Source organism: Mauremys reevesii, linkage group 1, assembly GCF_016161935.1.
Source record: "Mauremys reevesii isolate NIE-2019 linkage group 1, ASM1616193v1, whole genome shotgun sequence".
Lineage (NCBI taxonomy): Eukaryota > Metazoa > Chordata > Testudines > Geoemydidae > Mauremys > Mauremys reevesii.
This window is the reverse complement of record NC_052623.1, coordinates 40,922,943-40,945,533: the sequence shown is the minus strand read 5'-3', so window position 1 is coordinate 40,945,533 and position 22,591 is coordinate 40,922,943. Positions and strand designations below refer to the sequence as shown.

The 22,591-nt window shown below is 41.2% G+C and overlaps 1 protein-coding gene across 1 annotated transcript in view; it reads left to right on the top strand.

Moving 5' to 3' along the window:
* Positions 1 to 22,591, top strand: part of GUCY1A2 (guanylate cyclase 1 soluble subunit alpha 2) — a 261,115-nt gene that overhangs the window by 120,536 nt on the left and 117,988 nt on the right. Inside the window, exon 5 of the mRNA XM_039520778.1 lies at positions 11,208 to 11,693. Within this exon, the coding sequence (XP_039376712.1) occupies positions 11,208 to 11,693 (486 nt within the window). The remainder of the gene's footprint in view (positions 1 to 11,207; positions 11,694 to 22,591) is intronic.

The window sequence follows — 22,591 nt, the reverse complement described above, 5'->3', positions numbered from 1 at the left end:
CCCAATTTTTCATATTTGCTATCTGGGCACCCTAGGTTACTTTAATCTGTACAACCAACTTTTCAGGAAGCACAAAGTTGCTTTGTTTTGTTTTTTGTTTTGTTTTTGTTTTTTAAAAACAATTCTCATCTTTTGCCCTTAAATAGCTTATTTTTGACCGCCTGTGCTTTTGCTCCCTCTTTAGCTTGTACTACTTTACTGTCGTTTGCATTCTGGGAAATCATTGTTTGGTGAACACTTATTGGAAATGCAGTGTGCTGCTACACCTTGCAAACAGAGAGAGAGAACTTGAGGGATAAGAAGTTCCTTAAGCTTGTCTTATAACTTGATTAGTGTTGGTTTTATTGCATTCAAACCATGAAATGGCTATCAATAAAACAAATGCATTCTGCGGCAGTTGTAGTGCAGAATTAATGTACATGTGTTGTTTTAAGACCCTGACCAGTAGAGACAGGGATTTTCCCCGCAATATAATAACCTGGTGGCAAAATTATTATATACGTATAATACATTGGATAAATGTGTGTGATCCTGTATCCCTGTAGTGGCCAGTTCACATAAAGGTTAAAGATGGGATTTTCAAAATAGTCTCTCAGCCAAAGGGAACTGTGCTCCTAACTCAGACCAGTTTGAAAACACCACCCTAGGAATCTACTATAATTCCCTGCTTGTATTTTTCATGCCAAAAATCTCAGATTCCAATCAAAGTTCTAATAATGGCATCTAAAGTTTTCAGTAGGTTTTCCAGCAAAAGACTAAAAAGTCAGTTTTAAAGAAAAAAAAATCATTTCAAGTCATCTTTATATATTCTAAACTCTGTATACCAAAATGTTTCATTCAATGGTTGGTAGATCACCCTTTTATTCAGTGAGATGTTTTGGAATGTCCAGTCCAGTTCAGAGGACTTGTTTTTTCTTTGTGATTTTGCTGAATGCCTTTCACTCTTTTGTGTCTGATGGGGAAAGGGAACTTTAAGAACCACAACCTGTACCCTCTACAGAGATTCCACATTAGTCATTGCTGTATTTTGGAATATCCATAAGTGGACAAGATTCAGAAAATCTGCCATGGGATGTTTGAATTATAGCTTTTTGTCGTAGAGGGACTCCTCTTGCTTTGGGATAAGAAGATTCACTCTAAGAAAGGGAGGACACATGAGTTTTTCGCCAGTGCCCCATCCAAAGCTAGACTGTCCCTTTGGCCTCAGACTTGGATTGGGAGCAGTGTGTAGCTACCCCACTGAAAAAGGGGAAGAGTCTTTTCTCTGCTCAAGAGAAGAGGCATTCTAGGTGGTGAAGCCTGTTTTCAGGGTGAAGTTAATTCCTCCCTCACCTTGTGCTGGGCCAGTTCCACTGTCTGGCAAGTGGTGTAATCATGTCATGAAAAAACTTATTGGAGACTGAAGTTCACGCCAGTGCAGAGGGACTGTAGAAGACCCCAGGGATCATTTATGTTACTTAAGTTTTTCATTACCCATTGTATTGTCCACTGGGTTGCAAGGGACTAGACGGTCTTTAGCCCATGCTTTCTCCTTCCATGCACACCCAAGTTGCAACTGGAGTACGTCCAACCTAATCCCCCTTACTCTGTTGTGTGATTATGCAGGAATCTTGCCTTCATGGTATAGGAGATTATCAATGTACAGCTTCCATTTAAAATAATCTAATTTTTTACTCCACGTGCAGAAGGGCAGAGGGGTGGGTCTGTGGGTTATTTTTTTGTTGTTGTTTCAATCTAGCCCACTCTTATTCATTGGAAATTAAATATCTAAGAACTTGGCTTTATGGAGGTAGTTGCAAATGCAGGATTTTATTTTCTTTCCTTTTCTTTTACATTACAGCAAATTACTATTTTCCATCCAGTACTCTGATTTTCCTTAAGCTAGATCCCTCCTGCATAGACACTGCCATTCCGTGTTCTTCAAGAAATTACAATAGAAAATGCTAACATTCCTTTCTTCAGTTAGGAGGCTGTTGCACATTATGTAACACCCTGGGGATTTCTAAAAATAACCTGAAATGTGTAAGTCACTTTGCTGCTGGATGGAATAACGTCTTCTGACAATGCTCTGAGCTGAGTTTATAAGCAAATACTGAGGGTTCCAGTCCTGCAAGGGCCTGAGCATCTCCTGAGTAGTACTGAGCACCATCTGCACCAGTGCACTTCATTTGGTGCATCAGTCCTTAAATGCATGCACGTTTCCATGCACCTCTGGGAAAGGTTCGTGCCCTCCCTTCCCTCTAAGATAAAAACTTGGTTTGGTTGAAATCAGAGCTGAATGAAATCAGTCATTCTCATATCAGATTTAGGTGGTTTTGTGATTAATTGTGAGATCCCCAAATTAACCAACTTAGGTGTAGTGAGAATGACTTGAGTGCCGTACCCACTTTGTACTCTGTCTTTCTGGCCCATTGGTTCTTTACTTATTTAATCCACAATGGAATAGCTTCAACAGGAAAGACTGAGGGAGCTCTGCATCAGAATATCCTGTAGCCCAGTGGTTAGAGCACATGCCTCAGAGGTGGATGATCCTTGTTCAAATCTCATCTCAGAAGAAGATGGGAGGACTTGAACTGGGGGGGGTGGTCAACCACCTCCCACGTGCGTACTCTGGCTCAAGGTATTGAGGGAGGCTTCTTCTCCACCTGGTGGCTGTTTTGTGTGAACTTGCCTGATGAGTACACCTACCAGACTGGCCCATCAGGGGCCCCCCGACAAGTTAGGCTGGTGAACATCTGTCTATCTTCCCTGGTTTGTGAATTGCACAAGGGCGCAGATGGGAGCTAGTCATCTGGATACCTAGAGGGAGGCAGCAGTGCACATGTGCAGAGGCAGAAACATAGGTACTGAGGAATTCATGGTGGCTAAGTCCATAAATGGCTATTAGCCAGGATGGGTAAGAATGGTGTCCCTAGCCTCTGTTCGTCAGAGGATGGAGATGGATGGCAGGAGAGAGATCACTTGATCATTGCCTGTTAGGTTCACTCCCTCAGGGGCACCTGGCATTGGCCACTGTCGGTAGACAGATACTGGGCTAGATGGACTTTTGGTCTGACCCGGTACCACCTTTCTTATGTTCTTATGTCTTATGTTAACCTTTTCAGTGCAAAAACTTAGTGCCCAGGGAGTCTAGGCACCTGCAGGATTCAGCAGGTGTATGAATTGCAGTGGTCTCAAAACTGGGACTTAGACGCTTGAATCTAAAATACTGCAGCAAACTAGAACTTTTGAGCACAGTGGTCAAAAGCCATTTGATTTTTAGGAAGGATCCCCTTGAAGCTTACCAGTTTTGTTAAAAGGTTATAAAGTGGCTGTGGTAAATTGCAGTGCTTGTAGTAAATTGGAGGTGTCAATATCGGTGTGAAATTTGTTCTCCAGTTTGGTGTTATTGCTTTTGAGTAATTGTAAGTATAAAACCTAGAAAAACGTAGAAGTGTCCAACTTTTTTTTTGTTGTTGAAAATATCAAGAAAGGCAAGACAGCAATATTTCAGCGTGAAACTCACATGAGCTATTCATTACTAGAGCTAACTAAATTGCCCCACTGGTGGGGCAGCTAGGAATTCTAGTGGGAGATGAAACTGCACTCCTTAGCATGTTTTGTGTCTTGGTGATGCAACGATTATTTAAATGCATAAATAAATGACAACTAATAATAGTACTTGGCTTTTATATTTCTCTTTTTATTGTCAAAGATATTTAGTAATTGATTGTCAAGCACCCTTTCTGCAATAGAGATCTTCCCCTGTGTGGAAACTGACAAACAGGACAGTGAAGAAGACAGTGAGTCAGTTTCAGGGTTGAGATTAGGATTTGGGATTTCCTGATTCCTGTGATTAATCCACTCAGTTTTCATGATATTTATTCTAGAAAACAAACAAAAAAGCTATCCAGTTCTCTTAGACTGCTTTGGCAAGCAACACCTGAGTTTCTGCTTCCCCTTCACTATCCTGACATCGTACACGATTTTTCTTATGGGATTGTTGCAAGGAAGACCATTGGGAATTATCAGTTGTTCTGTTTTGTTGCACTGCGTGGCACAAAGCTGCCTCATAATAAGTAAATTGCTTTTCTGCAGTACAGCACAGTTTCGTGGCATTAGCCATCTCTTCAGTGTAGCAGCCAACTTCAATGGCCTTCAGTATAGGGTATGTTTCACAGTACGTACAGTATCATGGCGTACTATTCTTCCCCTGATCCCGTTTTATGATTTTTTTTTCACAAATTCAGAAAATAGCCATGAATTGCAAATATAAGGGAGAATATTGATAGAAAAAGTGGTATATTTAATTAAAAAATATTCTAGGAAGTTCAGATTTAGAATAAATCATCATAAACACTTGTGAAACAAAGGGCAGAAGATCAGATCTTCAGCTGCTGTAAATGTACATCCCACAGTTGACTGGAGGATATGGTCCAAAGTGTCCGTCCTCAGACTGAACACTCAGTTCAGACAAAATAGATCATGTGTAGTTAAGGTGAAAAAAGAAGAGAAAAATAATCTTACAGATTGCAATGTACAGAATTGATTGAATAAGTGAGGCTGGACCCTCCTTTCCGCACCAAGTCCAAGTGACCAGGTTTGTGGAAAGAAAGTTCTGTGGGGACAAGAAAGGAATCCTGCTTTAACCAGATCTTGAGTCTATAGTAGCCCCCTGTGCTCCTGTGCCTTCTACTCCCACCACTCAGTGTGGGGAAAATGACCAGCTCCTCAGTGCAGCAGTGATTCTCCGATTCTGAGTGCACCTCCATGCAAGTGTCACTGTGCAGAAATGTGGAGGGTGCTCCTGCATGCAGGAGGTGCAGAGTCCCTGTATATGCTCGCTAAATTATGGTGCACACCTAACTCACTGCAGGCAACGGCAGTGAAGGAAGGCAGGATTTGCCATGTAGACCTTACAAATGTAAGTAAAAGAAGAATTAGGGTTTCAAATGTGGTGAATGAAATAAAAACTCTGGTACAAATGAATTCCCTAAAAATCTCCCTTCAGGGTAAAATTACCCACCTATTCAGCCAGCTATTTACACTATACCCTGTATTCTAATATGGAAAATGCACTTCTCCATTTCCCCTCCAGCATTCCAACTGGGCAATTATAAATTTCTCATAATCATACAGAAAAGCAAGATTTAGATTATTAAACATGACTTCTTAATTTGTTGAGGGAACAAAGTGGCCAAATATACATATCTAAAGTACTTAGACTGCTTAATTTTACTCGCACAAGAAGTTCCATTTAATCCACTCCTATGCATAAAGCACGTGCCTAACTATATTTTGCAGGTGTGAGGCCTAATGCCATAACCCGACCCTCTCCTCTAGAAAGGAAAAGGAAATACAGTAGGCTAGGACTATAACAGTGAAGGCTAAGACTATAACAGCGTTTAAAAGAGAACTGGATAAATTCATGGTCGTTAAGTCCATTAATGGCTATTAGCCAGGATGGGTAAGAAATGGTATCCCTAGCTTCTGTTTGTCAGAGGATGGAGATGGATGGCAGGAGAGAGATCACTTGATCATTGCCTGTTAGGTCCACTCCCTCTGGGGCACCTGGCATTGGCCACTGTCGGTAGACAGGATACTGGGCTAGATGGACCTTTGGTCGGACCCGGTATGACTGTTCTTATGTTCTAGTAGTCACAACACAGGGAAAATTGCGTAGTTATCAAAGTCAAAGTGGAAGCTGGGTGCTTATAGGAATATTACGAAGGCTACAAAATGAGACCTGCTCAAAGAAGCAGGAAGTTTTGTTTCAAAAACTTACTGATGGGCATCTTTGAGCGTACAGTTAACAGAATTTTCCAAATTATTTACTTCACCCTTTCATCAATGCACTACGTGCTGCTGAAGAGTCACCAGATTTTTCTGTAAGGACTAGGTGATAGAGTTGGCATTCAGTTTGTTGGCTCTTGATCTCATGATTAATATTCCTAGGACAATGGGAATCCAGAGTAGCTGTTGGCTTAGAGAACTCAGAGGCAGTCCCTTACCTTCTAAAATAGAGGCATTGGAGCTTACCACAGTAATTTGACTACTTACTTGGTAGGTCTTTGGGAGGGAGGTTAGTAGGAGACTCTACTTGTCGTCATTCTGATGAGGCTGAATTTGTGATGAAAGTAAATATCTCTCAGAGCCTGCATTTTTATTTATCTTTCTGAGACTATTAGACTGTACAATAATTGCAAAAGAACATAGTCCTTTAAACAATAATGTGTAATTATTATTTTCAGAGGGTTTATTCTGCTCAATTATTCTAGTGTGAATTGGGAGTAATGCCCACTCAAGCTAGTGCTCTCGATTTATGCTGATGTAAGAGAGCAGAATTTCCCTTTAAAGTATTTATTATATAGGTAATAATGATACATACCCATTTCAAGAGAACTTATCCTACAAAGTATGGCTAACTATTTTTTAAAATAAAAATTTAAATGCTTCCATCCTGCACATTAAATACAGTTAATTCAAATTTAAGAAATGCCCTATATATAATAAAATTGAAAATCTGTGAAGTTCTTGACCACCCTTCCAGTCCAGGGCTAATTTTGTCTCCTTCAGTTTATTTTATGCTCATACCTCTCTCAAAAGTGACATAATATAGCCAGCGGGAGGTGGAGCAATTTAGGATACGTCTACACTGCAAAATAAAGGTGTGTTCTTAACCCATATTAGCTAACTCAGGTTTAAAAACAGCAGTGAAGACATGACAACTTGACTTTAAAGTGGGTTAGCAGCTCAAGTTTAAGTCTATAGGGAAGCCTATTACATAAACCCAAGTTAGCTAATGCAGGTTAGCTAAACTGAGTTAAGAACACATCTTTTTTTTTTTTGGCAGTGTAGACATGCCTTTAGTGGTGGTAACGCTGGGCATTTTATTTTATAGGCCACTAATAATTAGCACAAAGAAGAGGAAAACAATCATAAGAACATAAGAATGGCCATACTGGGTCAGACCAAAGGTCCATCTAGCCCAGTATCCTGTCTTCTGACAGTGGCCAATGCCAGGTGCTTCAGAGGGAATCATCAAATGATCCATCCCTTGTCACCCATTCCCAGCTTCTAGCAAACAGAGGCTAGGGACACCATCCCTGCCTAATAGCCATTGACGGACCTATCCTCCATGAGTTTATCTAGTTCTTTTTTGAACCCTGTCATAGTCTTGGCCTTCACAACATCCTCTGGCAAAGAGTTCCACAGATTGACTGTGTGTTGGGTGAAGAAATATTTCCTTTTGTTTTTAAACCTGCTGCCTATGAATCCCTGAAAAAAGGAGAAAAAATTCAAAATGCTATACATGAGAATATTATGTTTGGCAATTTGCACTACAGAGCTAAAACGTTTCATGATGTGCCCTTTTAAACTGCTATGCTGTGCATATGAAACAGGCACCTATTTATCTTGCATATTAAATAAGGATCAATATATTTTTAAAATGAGAGCGAGCACTTAATCTTGGAGAATTCAGTATGCTGAGTTATATAGTTTAGTAGCTTTCTCATACAAGCAGCATTCAAATGAATCTCCCAGAATGAAGTTAGGGAGTAAAGGCATAGAAATGCACACACTAACAATAGGCACCTGGGGAAATAAATTAGGCATGTAGCAGTTCAGTTGCCCAAGATCTTTCACTTGCTGAATTCTCAGTCTGAGGTTGGCAGTAAGATGTGTATTGCTGGTATCTGGGTTGTACTATATAGCAATCAACACAGGCTTGGGAAGGGGCATAGAGCCATCAGCAGCAGACTGAGGGGCAGGAGAGTCCATGCTGGCCAATGGCTGCACTTCAGGGAACCGCCAATGGAAGAAGGAATCTCCCAACATCTCCCCAAGCCACTGAGCAGATGCTTTCCAGCCTTTAGGCACTTACAGTAAGACAATATTACAGATAACATTAGACTGGACGGTTTGGGTTTTCGGTTTTATTTTGGAGGTTGAGGCAGGTGGAAGAAGGGCAAAGTGTTGCAGCAGCAGCTATGGTGAAATGTGTTTGCTTGGGCAGCTGGACGGGTGACAGGAGGGGTAGCAGGAAAAGATGTTTATGTTTAGGGTGTGTTTTGAGGAAAGAAAAGTACCGATATCTAATTCAGATGACATGGTCCCTAGACATCAGCTTGAACTTTGTGCTCCAGAAGCTGTTTGTCCGTCATTCTCTGTCTTTCCTATTTAGAATGTAAACTCCTTGGGCAGGGAATGTGTCCTCCTATGTGTATGTTCATTACCTAACACGATAGGGCTTCAGTGCTGATTGAGACCTTTGGACATTACTGGAATATGAACTTGAATCATGATAATTAGAATGACCCATGCTTGTTTTACTTGTGACTGAAAGTAATGTAGAACAGTCACTGAGAGTTCTACTTTACTGATTCTCTGTTCACTTAAAACATACATGTCTCCCGGGCTGTCTTTTGACTGTCTTCCTGAAGAAACAACGGAACCATTTCTTATCTCAATCAAACCAATATAATCCTGAGTAAGTCATAGAATCATAGAATCTCAGGGTTGGAAGGGACCTCAGGAGGTCATCTAGTCCAACCCCCCCCTGCTCAAAGCAGGGCCAAACCCAACTAAATCATCCCAGCCAGGGCTTTGTCAAGCCTGACCTTAAAAACCTCTAAGCCAGTGGAGATCAGAGTGTAGCCCATAACCTTTTTCATTAGGAAACATTCTTCAGTTGAAGTGCTGGTGAACAGTGCTAGATGTATGGAAAACTTCAGTGCTCTATCCACTGAAGAGCACATTACAGTCAGTGGCACTGCGAGCTTCTGCATGATGCCCTGCTGACGCGCCTCAGTGCTAAAATTGAAAGACTGCACTTAAGCATTTAAATATAGTTCAGCTTTGATGCCCTCTCTGGCTTTGGCATTTGAACTTCTACTGCCAGCAAAGGTGTCAGTTGTAATAGACTTAGGGCTTGTCTCCAGGGCCCCACGGTGCAGAATATGGCAGTGTAAGTTGTAGTGTGCCCTAAAGTATTGCACTGTAACTGCCCTGTGTAGGCCCTGCTAGCGTGAATGAAAATATACCTAGCTCCTGTTAATGTGGTCCATTTTCATTTGCACTAGCAGGGTCTAGCAGCCTGTAGTTACAGTAACTCTTTGGTGCACCTGCAGTTCACACTGCAGTAGTCTGCACTGTGGGGCTGTGTACACAAGCCATCAGGCTTCATTCTCATAGGCCACTGAAGATCTTCCTTAGGGAAGTGACAGTTGACAGCTAACAGCCTGAGTTAGATTTGAGCCAGTAACTGAGATGAACGTTTCTGCAGATCATGATTGAGGCCTGGGAACATTCTGATTCTTCACAAGACTTTTCTGGCCTTTCTAATTATTTTTTCCATTTTGCAAATACACTTCAGGTGTCTTGTGAATCCTATATTGGCAGGTAATAAATGATAACAAATGTAACAGAATGTTTCCTTTCTTATAATGCAAGAATAGAGAGACATCCAGCAAAACCGAAAGGGTCAATAGAAGCACCTAATTTACCTTCTCTGAGCCATTCAGTATTTGTATGCTTCTGTCATGTCCCCTTATTTGCTTCCTCTCTAATTCAGCCTCCTCTGACTCAGTCAGTAATTGGGTTTTTTTAATCGACCCTAAGCTATTTCACTGTCTGTCTCATTCAAATGATTTCCCTCTTCTCCTTTAATCTCTTTTCATGCTTGTTGTGAATTATTGTTAGTTAATAGAGAGAGAGAGCTACTGTGGAATTTGCTTTTCAGGCCAGCCACATTCTAGTTGCAAACCTAGTAACATTCGCATTGAGATTCCCTCAGAGATCTTTTCCACTTATCCAGAATGCTTTGTTCAGTTCTGGAAGAACCCTTCATCCAGTTCGCTGGGATCCAAAAAACTCAGTTCAACTCCAGTTCGTCACTCCAGTTACTTTATTAGGCATGTAACAGCTCTTGGGTTTAGTTATGGAGGATACCACAATTCCAATTCATGTCACACACTACACACTTGACTTTATATACATCTTTCCTAGCTACTAACATCTATACCAGTGGTTCTCAACCAGGGGTATGCGCACCACTGGAGGTACGCAGAGGTCTTCCAGGGGGTACACCAATTCTTCTAGATATTTGCCTAGTTTTACAACAGGTTACACAAAAAGCATTAGAGAAGTCAAACTAAAATCTCATATAGACAATGACTTGTTTATATTGCTCTATATGCTATACACTGAAATGCAAGTATAATATTTATATTCCAATTGATTTTTTATAATTATATGATTAAAATTAGAAAGTAAGGAAATTTCCAGTAATAGTATGCTGTGACACTTGTATTTTTATGTCTGATTGTAAGCAAATAATTCTTAAGTGAGGTGAAACTTGGGGATATGACCACTCAGACTCCTGAAAGGGGTATAGTAGTTTGGAAAGGTTCAGAGCCACTGATCTATACTACTTGTATGTGAGGACCATCTTGCATAAGGCAAACTTATCAGTTCAAGATGTTTCTGCCTACTTTGTTTACTATAAACATACCCACAATAGCTTAGTTAATTCCTGCCTCCTTTATTTATTCTAAACATACACAACAGTTAGTTGTTTCAGCAAGTACTCATTTGGCGTTGTCTTGTCTTAACTTGGGCCTTCTCCTGTCAGCTAAGTTATCCCTGCAATTAGTTATGCTCACCCTAAGAAGCATATTTTTCTGTGATTTTTCACATTTAAATGTGATACAGGTGTGTCCAGGATCTCATTTTTGGGTATCATTGTGACAGAATGTCATGCTGTAGAGCCATGCAAAGAGATACAAGGCTATTTTTCTGACTCACCCTGACAACCAGACCAGGTGAGTCCATAGGTGCTGGAACTATGCGTGTGGGGGATGCTGCTGCACCCCCTGGCTTGAGGTAGTTTCCATTATATGCAGGCTTACAGTTTGATTCATTGGCTCTCAGCACCCCCACTGTACAAATTGTTCCAGCACTTCTGGGTGAGTCTCTTTAGATCCAATTTGGGAGTATAAAAAACTGAGTCTCTCCAAGGCAAAAGGAGAGATAGGAAGTTGTGGAGGTAGAAACCCTAGGAACAGCCAGCTTAAGAGGGGTGCTTAGGGTAAGGTTTATGTTTATTGTTTACGTTAAGGATATAAGATGACTCTGCCAATGGGCCCATTGCATGTGTGTTGAGTGAGGGTCCATGAACACTTATTAATTAATAACTTTGTTTTTAAAACTCCATTTACATTTTGCAGGTGATGGAAGTCAAAGGACAAATGATCCATGTACCCGAGTCAAATTCTATTTTGTTTTTGGGTTCCCCTTGTGTGGACAAGTTGGATGAACTGATGGGCCGAGGCCTACATCTTTCTGACATACCTATCCACGATGCTACCCGTGATGTCATATTGGTTGGGGAGCAGGCAAAGGCCCAAGATGGCTTGAAGAAACGAATGGATAAACTGAAGGCAACATTAGAGCGAACACACCAAGCTCTGGAAGAGGAGAAAAAGAAGACAGTAGATCTTCTTATTTCCATTTTCCCAGAAGAGGTGGCTCAACGGTTGTGGCAGGGGCAGCAAGTTCAGGCCAGGAAGTTTGATGATGTCACAATGCTCTTCTCAGACATTGTTGGCTTCACAGCTGTGTGCGCCCAGTGCACCCCCATGCAGGTGATCAGCATGCTGAATGAGCTGTACACTCGATTTGACCATCAGTGTGGATTCCTGGATATCTATAAGGTAAGGTACTTCAGTCCATAAATTAGGGAAAGCATATCTTCTTAAGTTGTCCTCATAGCTAACTCCCTAAGTTGCAAAGACAATTTTAATAATGTTAAAAATAATTTTAATAAGACAATTGGAAAATGTTATCGTTTTCATTTGTGGAGAATTTTGAGGTTTTGGTGGAAAAATTTGAAATAAAAAATAGTTTAGTTGAAAATAAATAACTTTGATTCTGAAATGCCACTATAGTACCTTATGGGAGCTGTAGTTTAGATGCTTCATCCTTTCATTTTCCTCTGTGGGCTGGGCTCCCTAGTTAGACTGCCTCCCATGATGCACCACAGTCTCACCTTTTTCTGAGAGGAGGTGGTGCACCATGATTCATAGCCATCGTGTATTACAGCTGAAGAAGTCAGGCTGGAGACCTTACTTCACAGAGGAGAATGAGGCACTGGAATGATAGCTTCCATGAGGTACTTCAGTGACCTTTCAGTGTCAAAATACTTCGGTTTTGGGCCAAAAACTTAGATTTTTGTTTTTTGGGTAGTTTTTCAACAAATAAATCAATATTATCCACAAAAAGCTGAGCATTTTCACAACAAATTTTCTTTATTTGTAAACCTTGTTTTTTGCAGGAAAAAGTTTAAATGTAATTTGTTTACTTGCTCTAGTTTTCAGGCTCTATTAATTTAAAAATGGAGAAATAACTTTTATTTGGAGATGTACATGCAGACCCTTTAAGAGAAAATATTGTAGGAGAGTTCTGCTTTAACGGATGGTTTATTCCTAGGTTATGCTGTGTTTTGTGATTTTAATAAAGAAGGGGCTAGATCTTTAACTTCAGCTGGTGTAAATTATTGTAACTCCATTGCAGCCAATGGGAATATGCCAATTTAAATCAGTTGAGATTCAGGAAAATATCCTTGTTAGTAATCGGTTAGAATCTCTCTCTCTTTTTTTAAGCAAAAGAAGAAACACTTTTGTTAATGAGTTCTATCCCATTTGCACTTGCTTCTGAGTCCTTTCAGATTTGAATGGTGCCTATTGTAATTCTGAGGTCCCAAACTCCATCTGTGTGTGGTTTTTTGTTTGTTTGTTTTGTTTTGTTCCAGGTCATGTTCACAATTAAAGGGTTGCATTTTCTGTTTTGGGTTCAGATGTGACAAGCTGATGGAAATTTCTTGAGCAGCTGACATTGTGAGATTGCCTCCAGTCAAGGGTCCATGAATTTGCTAGGATTTGTCAATCTCAGCAGATTTGCATCATTAGGACCAAATCTAGTTGAGAACAGCTCATTGGGGTTAAGGTTCAGATTCAGTGAAATCTCAACCTTAACCCCAATCTGGCTCTAGATCTGAACACTGATTCCTCATCTCATTCTACTTGTTAGGAAATGACCGTATAATACAAGCTGTAACAAAAGTAAAAAAAAAAATCTGATGGGTCAAGGAGAGTAGTACAACATGGACAGTGAAGCTGAAATATGATGGGTAATATGAACAGTAAAGCGATCCATACAAAGATTTCATCCAGACGTTTCTAATACAGACTCTAAGAAATATTAAACAAAACAGCATTTCAGAGGAATAGCAGAGGCAGCAAGTAACAGGGCCTGGGTGTCTGTTGTTTGTGACAACAAGTAATAAGAACCCACAGATCTACTTCTAATTTGCATATACATGTATTTATGAAAGACTCCTTGTGTAACACTGTGGGGTCTGGGCCCAATGTAATCTTTTAGGGTTGGATTCACAAGGGATTTAGGTGTTGGAGTGGTCCCAACATCTACTTTGTGGGTGTCTAGAAAAATCACAGGAACAATCCTGTGACCCAGAAAGCCTGAGTTAGTTGCTCCTATACAGTGAATGGAGAAAGATGTTAACTGTATTCTAAAGTGCCTAACGACAAGCGGGGAGCCACCTAAACTAGCCAATAGGAGATGCTAACTAGAGGGATATGTCCTAAACCCTACCCCTCTCACAGAGATTGGTGCCTAAGTTCATGCTGCAGAGAGGCTCTTGTCTTTGCCAGTGATTCAGAACCAGGAACTGTTCTCCTGGAGTCAGGCACTTAGGTGAGAATAATTTAGGCAGGCACCTAACCCCACACAAAACAGGGATAGGAGGAGGTGGTGCCTACCTTGTAACTTTTAGTCCAGTGGTTAGTGCACTCCTCCAGGGTGTGAGAGACTCAGATTCAATTCCCCCCCTCTACTAACAGGGGAAAATAGATTTGAACAGGGGTCTCCCACAGGGCTAAGTGCTGTAACCACTGAGCTATGGGATACTCTGTGGGCTTCCCTCAAATCTCTCCTGTTGAAGCTGTTCCACTCTGGATAAAGAATGAGAGTGATTTGAACCGAAGAGACAAAGTGGGAATGACTCTCTAACCCCATGGTTAGGGCATCCATGTGGGAGACCCATGTTCAAATCCCTTCTCCCCCTTTAGCAGAGTGGGGAATTGAACCTATCTTTCTCACATCACAAGGGCTCAAACCACTGGGCTAAAAATTTTAAGGTGGCCACCCCCTCTTCTGGACGGAAACTCAGTCAGCAGTCTGAGTACACTGACTAGATCGGGCCCCGAATGTGAGTCCAGGCATCTATCCTCCTCAGTCTGTGAATTGCTCTGAGGCTTAGATGGAAAATAGACATCCAGACACTTAGACTAAGACAGCAGTGTATATACCCAGTGGCAGAAACTTAGGCATCGAGTCAATGTAGGCACCTACAGCATTGGGTGGGAGTTCTGTGAATTGCTGTAGAGCCTAAAACTGAGACTTAGACACCTAAAACCAGGCTTAGGGCTTGTACACACTACCATTTATGTTGGTATTACTTATGTAGCTCAGGGGTGTGAAAAAGCCACCCCCCGAGTGACGTAAGTTGCACCGACCTCAGTGCCGGTGCGGACAGCACTCTGTAGATAGGAGAGCTTCTCCTATTGACATAGCTACTGCCTCCCGTGGAAGTAGTTTTATTTGGCCGACGGGGCTCTCTCCCATCGCCATAGAGTGTCTTCACCAGACACGCTACAGTCTGTAGCCCTTCTAGTGTAGTGTAGATTAGCCCTAAATTGCCAGGTGTTTACCTTTGTGAATCAGGCTTTAGATCTAGTGCTCTTCAATCCTTCCCTAATCCTGATTTCTTGACCTTTCTCCTCCTTTCCATGAGGAGGTTCATTGGATATAATCATTTTGCTGCTAATAAAAACATTTTAAATTCCCTATACATTGATCTCTACATGTTGCATAATAAATTAGGAGAAATTTTCTTTTTCAATATGTTCCAGTGTGTTACATTTTATTGTCAGAGAATTGATATGGTTTGACTAACCAAACTGTAACCAATCCTGATGAAGTGTGTCCTGGAATCCATCAGATAACTGTCTTGGAATTTGGTTATTTTTCTATAATGTCTGCTGGTTTTTATGTATAATTTTTTCTGAGATCTGAAGTGTAAAAAATGTAAACCTGATGAAACTAACTTTTTATAATACCTGGTCTTTCTTGTAAATATACTGCAAGGTAAAACCTCAGTGATATTTGGTGATATTCCCATTACATGATCCTTGAAAGCCACTGATAAAACACCCCGATTAACAAGCACACATTGGTTTACGTTCCCTATTTTTTGCTATCGAAAGTCTTGTAAGCATCACTGTTGATAATAATTAGCGAGCATCATATTTTCTTTTGTGCCTGTGAAGTAGCTTAATAAAATTATATCAGTAAATTACTAACTGCTTCTGAATTTAAAGATTTAGGGTCCAGTACTGTAATCCTTACTAATGTAAGGCCATGTCTACACTAGCAAGCTTACAGCGGCACAGCTGTACCAGTGCAGCTGTGCCACTGTAAGATCACCCATGTAGCCGCTCTATGCTGACAGGAAAGAGCTCTCCTATTGACATAATTAAACCCTCTCCAACAAGTGGTGGTAGCTATGTCAGCAGGAGAGTGTCTCCTGACGACATAGTGCTGTCCACACCAGCGCTTCTGTCGGTGGGACTTGTCAGTCAGAGGGGTGGTTTATTTTATTTTATTTTTTTCACACTCTGGAGCAATGTAAGTTATAGCAACAAAAGCGCTAGTGTAGACATAGCCTTAGTGAATGCTTACCCGCCATGGACTGCTAGGGAGATTAGGAAGCAGTAACATGGAAGGTTTCAAAAAGGGGAGAAGTAAACACAATGTAGCCCTGCCCCTACATAATGTGACAAGGTGGGGCTGTCAAGCTTCAAGGAACCATGAGGCCCATTAACTTCAATGAGACTCCTCATGTGAGTAATGCCTGTCAAGTAACAGTTAAATAGTCAGACCTGTAGTCTCTATCTGAAGGATGTGGATAACATCTATTTAAGGCATCCACTATGCAGCACTGCTGAAAGCATGTGCTCCAGAAGGAGGCTCTGGGCCTGATTCTGATCCCAGCTGCAGCGGTGTAAATTGGGAGGAACTTCACGGAACTATTATGGTATGTGCATATAAAACTGTGGGGTGTTCAATTGCTGCTCCCTCTTCTCTCCCTGAAAGGCACAGTGGGAATAGGAGACAGTGCCGTAGCTCTGTCCACCTAGAGCCTCGCCTCATAAACAAACGTACTGTTGAACGGATGTCCTGAGTGCACCCAGGAGTCCCTCCATTTTCTCCCGCCCCCCAAGCACAATGTCTTCTAGCTCTGCCTTCCGGGCAGTCGCCCCAGGTGTCACTCTTTACCGTAGGGTTTGTCTATGTGGCATGATCAAGCCCTGACTTATTTGAAATGGGGGAAAAAAAAAAAGAAGAAAATATGTAACTTTACTCTTGAGCTTTTTATCTCTGTTACTTTTGGAACAATAAATACGTTAATCACAGAAATAACAGCCTGCAGTGAAAATGGTTTCCATTAGCAGCTTAGTGAAGAGCACGTCAGTGAATTTATATTGCTATGCAAAGGGCAATGTCAGTTTCTCTCTGTTCCTACAGCCTGAACAGAACTGTGGAAACACCAGCTCCCTGGTCTTAAACTAACAAACACAGTAGCCATTAGTATGAGGACATCCCAAAAATATGAGGGGTGAGGAAGCTGAAATATGGTAAAAGGTAGGGGCTAGTCATACTTATGCATGAAGGCCGACAAGGCCGACAGCACATCTGGTCGTAGGTAAAACTGTTGGAGTTCTCCACTGGATGCTGGAGTTAGGCCTTCAGAGCTCTCCCCAAGGATGAAGTGAGTATACACATGCTTCCAAGTGCACATTCCTGCGGGACATCCAGAAGGAGCCTGGGACCTTTAGAAATTGTCTTTATAGCACTCTGTATACTAGACAGTTTGCCTTTGACTAAAACTGTTTTGGTAATAAAACCATGAAGATAAGAATATTAATGGGAGAAGACTTGTATCCTCTGTGGATGGGCACAGAGGAGGACGCAGACTGAGCAGTAGGTTACATACTTGTTCTTTACAGAGGAGGCTCATTCTGAGTGTCTGAGGACCACACCATTTTAAATTATGGGAAGTCTTACTTATGTAACCAGTGGCCATCTTGGTTGACATACAAGGGATTGAACTAAGCCCCTCAGTACCTGAAAGCATGAGTTGCTACAGCTTGTGCTAAAGAGCAGGGATCTTAAGCCTACCTCTGTAAGAGACCTATATCCTCTTGGATTGAGCAGACAGTGATGTGTAATACTTACCAGTGAGTCACAGGTGCAGGAGTAATTCCACTTAAGTAAGCTGAGTTACGCCCATTTCTTCCAGGGATATATTTGGTATTTCGGTTCAGTAAGGGATCAGATGCTCTGATAACATTTATCTGCATAATTAACTTATGAAATCCATAGAGGAAAATATCTTGCATATGGAATATAATTTTATAAAACATATTTCATATTTGGTGTATGGTAATTTTTTTAATAGAATAATGGATGGGTACCTATAGTGCAGTACTGATCAGAGAAATGACAGTGGTTGCAAAATTTTATGATGAGCTTATTTTCTATCTGAAAGATCAGCAGTTTTCAAACAGATTCTGTGGAGTCTGATGGCCTGAAGAGCACTTGGTGGTGGTCTGTCCCTTTTGGTTTCCAGCTGCTAAATCTCATGAAAAAGAATCTACAATTATTCATTACTTTCCTAATGTTAAGTAATTGGTGTAGTTGCTATGGAGATATTATATGATCACAGAGGAAATAGTTCATATGATCACAAATGGGAGAGGAGATGGTGTCATGGAACATCTATAAAGTTGTCAGAAAAAACAGTAGAAAAAGCTGGAGAACCCTTCAGCTAAATGACTGTAATAGCAAATCTGATAATGTATCCTCTGCAATAACTGTCACACAGACTTGGACGTTAAGGGCCTGTAGCAAAGTGAGACTCACTGGTGAGGCGTCTCCTGCTGGTCATCCTGGGAATTAGCTCTTTTCCAGCTCTGGAGCACCCTCTGCCAGCTGATGTCTTGCCTGCCTCAGGCCCTGTGTGCCTCCCAGACCTCAGCGCCCTTTTCCTCAGGGTTCTGTCCTAGCAGTACCCCCACACTCTGGGTCTCCCCTCCCAGGGGAACCCCCATCCCTCTAAACCCACCTTGCCTCAGTGGCTACTGCCAGTCATCATCTAGCCCCCACTCACTGGGGCAGACTGCAGTCTGTAATGGCCACTCATCATTGACAAGGAAGTTTTCCAATAAGGCCTCTGCTTAATCCCGGGCTACATTCCTGCAGCCCTAGTCCCCGTTTAGGTCTTGACCAAGGCTTCAGCCTGGGGAATTGTTAGGCTGGAGCTTCTCAGCTCCTCTTGCCTTTTCCCCAGCCCTGCTCTACTCCCAGTGCCCTAAGCTCCCAGGCAGCCAGGTCTTTCCCCCTCCAAAGCAAGAGAGAGACTCTTCCAGTTCCTGGCCTCCAGTCCTCTTATAAGAGCCAGCTGGGCCTAATTGGGGCATAGCCCCAGATGTGGCTGCTTCCCCAAACAGCCTAGCCTGGCTGTTTTTAACCAGTTCTCCAGGAGTGGGGCAGCTGCCTGATTCAGCAAAGCACCTAAGCACATGCTTATCTTTAAGCATGTACCAAGAAAGGAATACGATGAGTTTTATCTCCCATTCCTTTTGAACACTGGCATGGAATCTTTAACTGTCACCAACACATTCATCATAGATGGGTGGAAGTGACATCAATTTAACATTTTACATTAGCGCATCACCCACATAATTACTGCCCTGCAGTGTGAGCATTGGATGTGAGCCCAAATCGTGAGGAGACACTTGAATCTATTATTTTCTGAGCCAGAATCAAGAGTGATGCCAGTGACTGTTATGTGTGCTGTATATGGTACATGTATGTGTTATACATTCTGAGGATTATTACATCTAGTTAACAGCTTTGAGACATTCCTTGTTGAAATCTGCGGGTTCATGGGAAGACCACATCACAGTACTTAAATTATCTGGCCTGGCATTAGTTTTGAAGGAAGCTTGGCTAAGTCCTCTGAGAAAAATAAAAAGGAACATTTAATTGTTAATCATCCTATTACTTTGACAAGTTATTTTATGGTTTACTGCTTTTTGTATAGCTGTGTGCCACTTTCCACCAGGAATTATTGTATGGTAGTTAAAAGTAAGTATTGTTCTGTTCACTGCAATAAGGTAGTACATTGATGAGGTGACTGAGATCAGATTGTTATAAGCAGAGCTTCAAAAAGTAAACCAAAATAAAAATTCTACTAAATATTTGTATACATTTTTAAACAAAACTTCTTACTGTGTTTGCACCCTCCTCTCTTTGCTTTTCACCAAAACAGCAAAATAGTATTTTAGCAGAATATTTGCAGAAAGGGAATTTGTAGTCACCAGTATTTGTATCTGAAACCTGATTTTAAGTGTTATGCTCATCTAACCAGGGAACAGAAACATACCATGTGACTTATTTGCAATCAAAACAGCTCAGTTTTCAAATACCCTTCTGTATAAGCAACAGATCAAGAATAATTTGCAGAGATTAGTTGGTGAGTACTTTTGAATAGCAAATTTGGGGAAATTGACATCTGTTTGTAAAACATAAAATAAGGGAAAATTAATCAAATAAATTACCTGTTACCAGTTATTCACCCAGCTCTGCTTTTAAAGTGTGTTGAATTCAGAATCTCAACATGCGAGAGAGCTTTTGGCCTTGAACTAAGAAAGGGAAGCTAACCAAAACGTAGTAATAGTTCGCCATTATTTCACACTTTGCATCCAAGGATCTCAAAATGCTTCTCAGTAATTAATAGCTTTCCTTGACAACTTCCTGTGATGTAAATATTAAATATTTATTATCTCGCATAACAGATGAGACATAAAGCGGTGAAGGGCTTCGAAGTGTACATGCACAAGTTCATGCATTTTTTTTGATGGCAGACTTAGGCACATGCAAACTCTGGTCAGTAAACAGGTGCAAACTGATGTTAGTATACACATACACACACTGGGTATTTGTACATAGAATTATAGAAGATTAGGGTTGGAAGAGATCTCAGCAGGTCAGCTAGTCCAACCCCCTGCTCAAAGCAGGACCAGTCCCCAGCTAAATCATCCCAGCCAGGGCTTTGTCAAGCCTGACCTTAAAAACCTCTAAGGATGGAGATTCCCCACCACCCATTCCAGTGCTTCACCACCCTCCTAGTGCAATAATGTTTCCTCATATTGAACCTAGATCTCCCGCACTGTAACTTGAGACCACTGCTTCTTGTTCTGTCATCTGCCACCTGTGAGAACAGCCTAGCTTCATCCTCTTTGGAACCCCCCTCCAAGTAGTTGAAGGTTGCTATCAAATCCCCCCTCCCTCTTTTCTTCTGCAGACTAAATAAGCCCAGTTCCTTCAGCCTCTCCTCATAAGTCATGTGCCCCAGCCTCCTAATCATTTTCATTGCCCTCTGCTGGACTCTCTCCAATTTTTCCAGATCCCTTCTGTAGTGGAGGGGACCAAAACTGGACACAATACTCCAGGTGTGGCCTCACCAGTGCCGAATAGAGGGGAATAATCACTTCCCTCGATCTGCTGGCAATGCTCCTACTAATACAGCCCAATGTGGTGTTGGCTTCTTGGCAACAAGGGCACACTGCTGACTCATATCCAGCTTCTCGTCCACTGTAACCCCTAGGCCCTTTTCTGCAGAACTGCTGCTTAGCCAGTCAGTCCCCAGCCTGTAGTGGTGCATGGGATTGTTACATCCTAAATGCAGGACTCTGCACTTTTCCTTGTTGAACCTCATCAAACTTCTTTTGGCCCAATGCTCCAATTTGTCTAGTGCTTATCCCTACTCTCCAGCATATCTACCTCTTCCCGCAATCTTAGTATCATCTGCAAACTTGCTGAGGATGCAATTAATCCCATCATCCAGATTATTAATAAAGATGTTGAATAAAACCAGTCCCAGGACCGACCCTTGAGGCACTTCGCTTTATACCAGCTACCAGCTAGAGATCAAGCCATTGAGCCCGAAAATCTATATATCATATATAATCTATATCATAGATAACATCGGACCGTTGGGTGCTCAACACTATAACAGTTAGTTGCACCTTCCAGTTTTCATCAACCCCTCCCTCCCACCCTCCTCATTTCTAAAATTCTCATTTTGCTCCAGCCTTCAAAGATCTCATCTCTGTCTTTGACCCTCCATGATCTCTCCACGCTTCTGTCCCTTCACACAGTCTCACCAGATCTTTCTTTTCTTAGCTTCTGGAACAACTTTCCTATATTTCTTTAATTTATAATCTCACATGTATCTGAGAACTCCTTGAAAATATCTTTCCTGCCCTTGCTTATATTTCTATTTTTTCCTCCCCATCTGCTTTCACAATTTTGTTCCTATACTATTTATTTTATAAAATATTTTAAACACATTTTGCATGAATAATACTGTGTGTAAACTGAAGTTATGTTGCACTGTCATAAGTTTCTGGAAAGAATACCATCTTAAGTGATCTCATTGCATTATGCTGGACTGGCATTAAAATAATTCTCATCGCCATTGAGCTAAGGGTGTAGTGCTGCCTCACAGTATGCTCCCTTGTTGTATCTTATGGAGTAGTTCAGGTCTAGACCTCAAAGGGCAAAGCAAAACAAAATCATGATACTGTTTTTGATCCTGTGAGGTTCTCAGCACACTTAACTCTCATTGAAGGCACTCAGCACCTTGCAGGATTGAGCCCATAAGGCATAAATGATTGTTGTAGAATCCTTCCCTTTTCTGCCCTTAGTCCAATTGAGTTCTCTTCTCTGAGCTAAGAAGAGAAAAATAAGCTAGTATTTCATCATCTGAGGGAAACGAGCTGGTAATTTTACTGACAATCACCAGAGAAATCTAAAGAAAGGACGACATTCTGGCAGATACTATCCTGCGTGATTATCAGCAGGGAAGCAGCGGTGTTGTGGCATCAAACAACATACAAGTACGTGAATCAGTCTGACAGCAAGGTTCTCTTAAAGTAAAAGATCACAATACATAGATTTTGATAGCAATATTTTCATTTTAAAGAAAAGGTCATATATTGTCTCAATGACCATGTAATAAAAATGTTATCCTCTTTAAATGTTACTAGTATTTTAATGCTGCCTCCCCGGGCAGTTCATATGCTATGTCATCAGCAAATCAAAGAACATCAACAGTTGCTTTAGCAGATCTTTCTCTTTGGAATTGAAAGATAAACTACTGGGGAAAACGTCACTGAAAACAATATAACCTCAATTATCCAAATGTCACAGGAGACATAGAGTACATTTGGATAATTAAGGAAATTATCAGTGTAATTAATAGATATATATGGGGGACAGGGAGTGTCATAATTAAGATTTTTGTTATTATTATCATGTTATATTATAACATGAAACTTCATAAACAATCTCATAGCAACTGAGTTATAAACAGGCTTGGCAGAATTCAATTTTTATTTTTTGG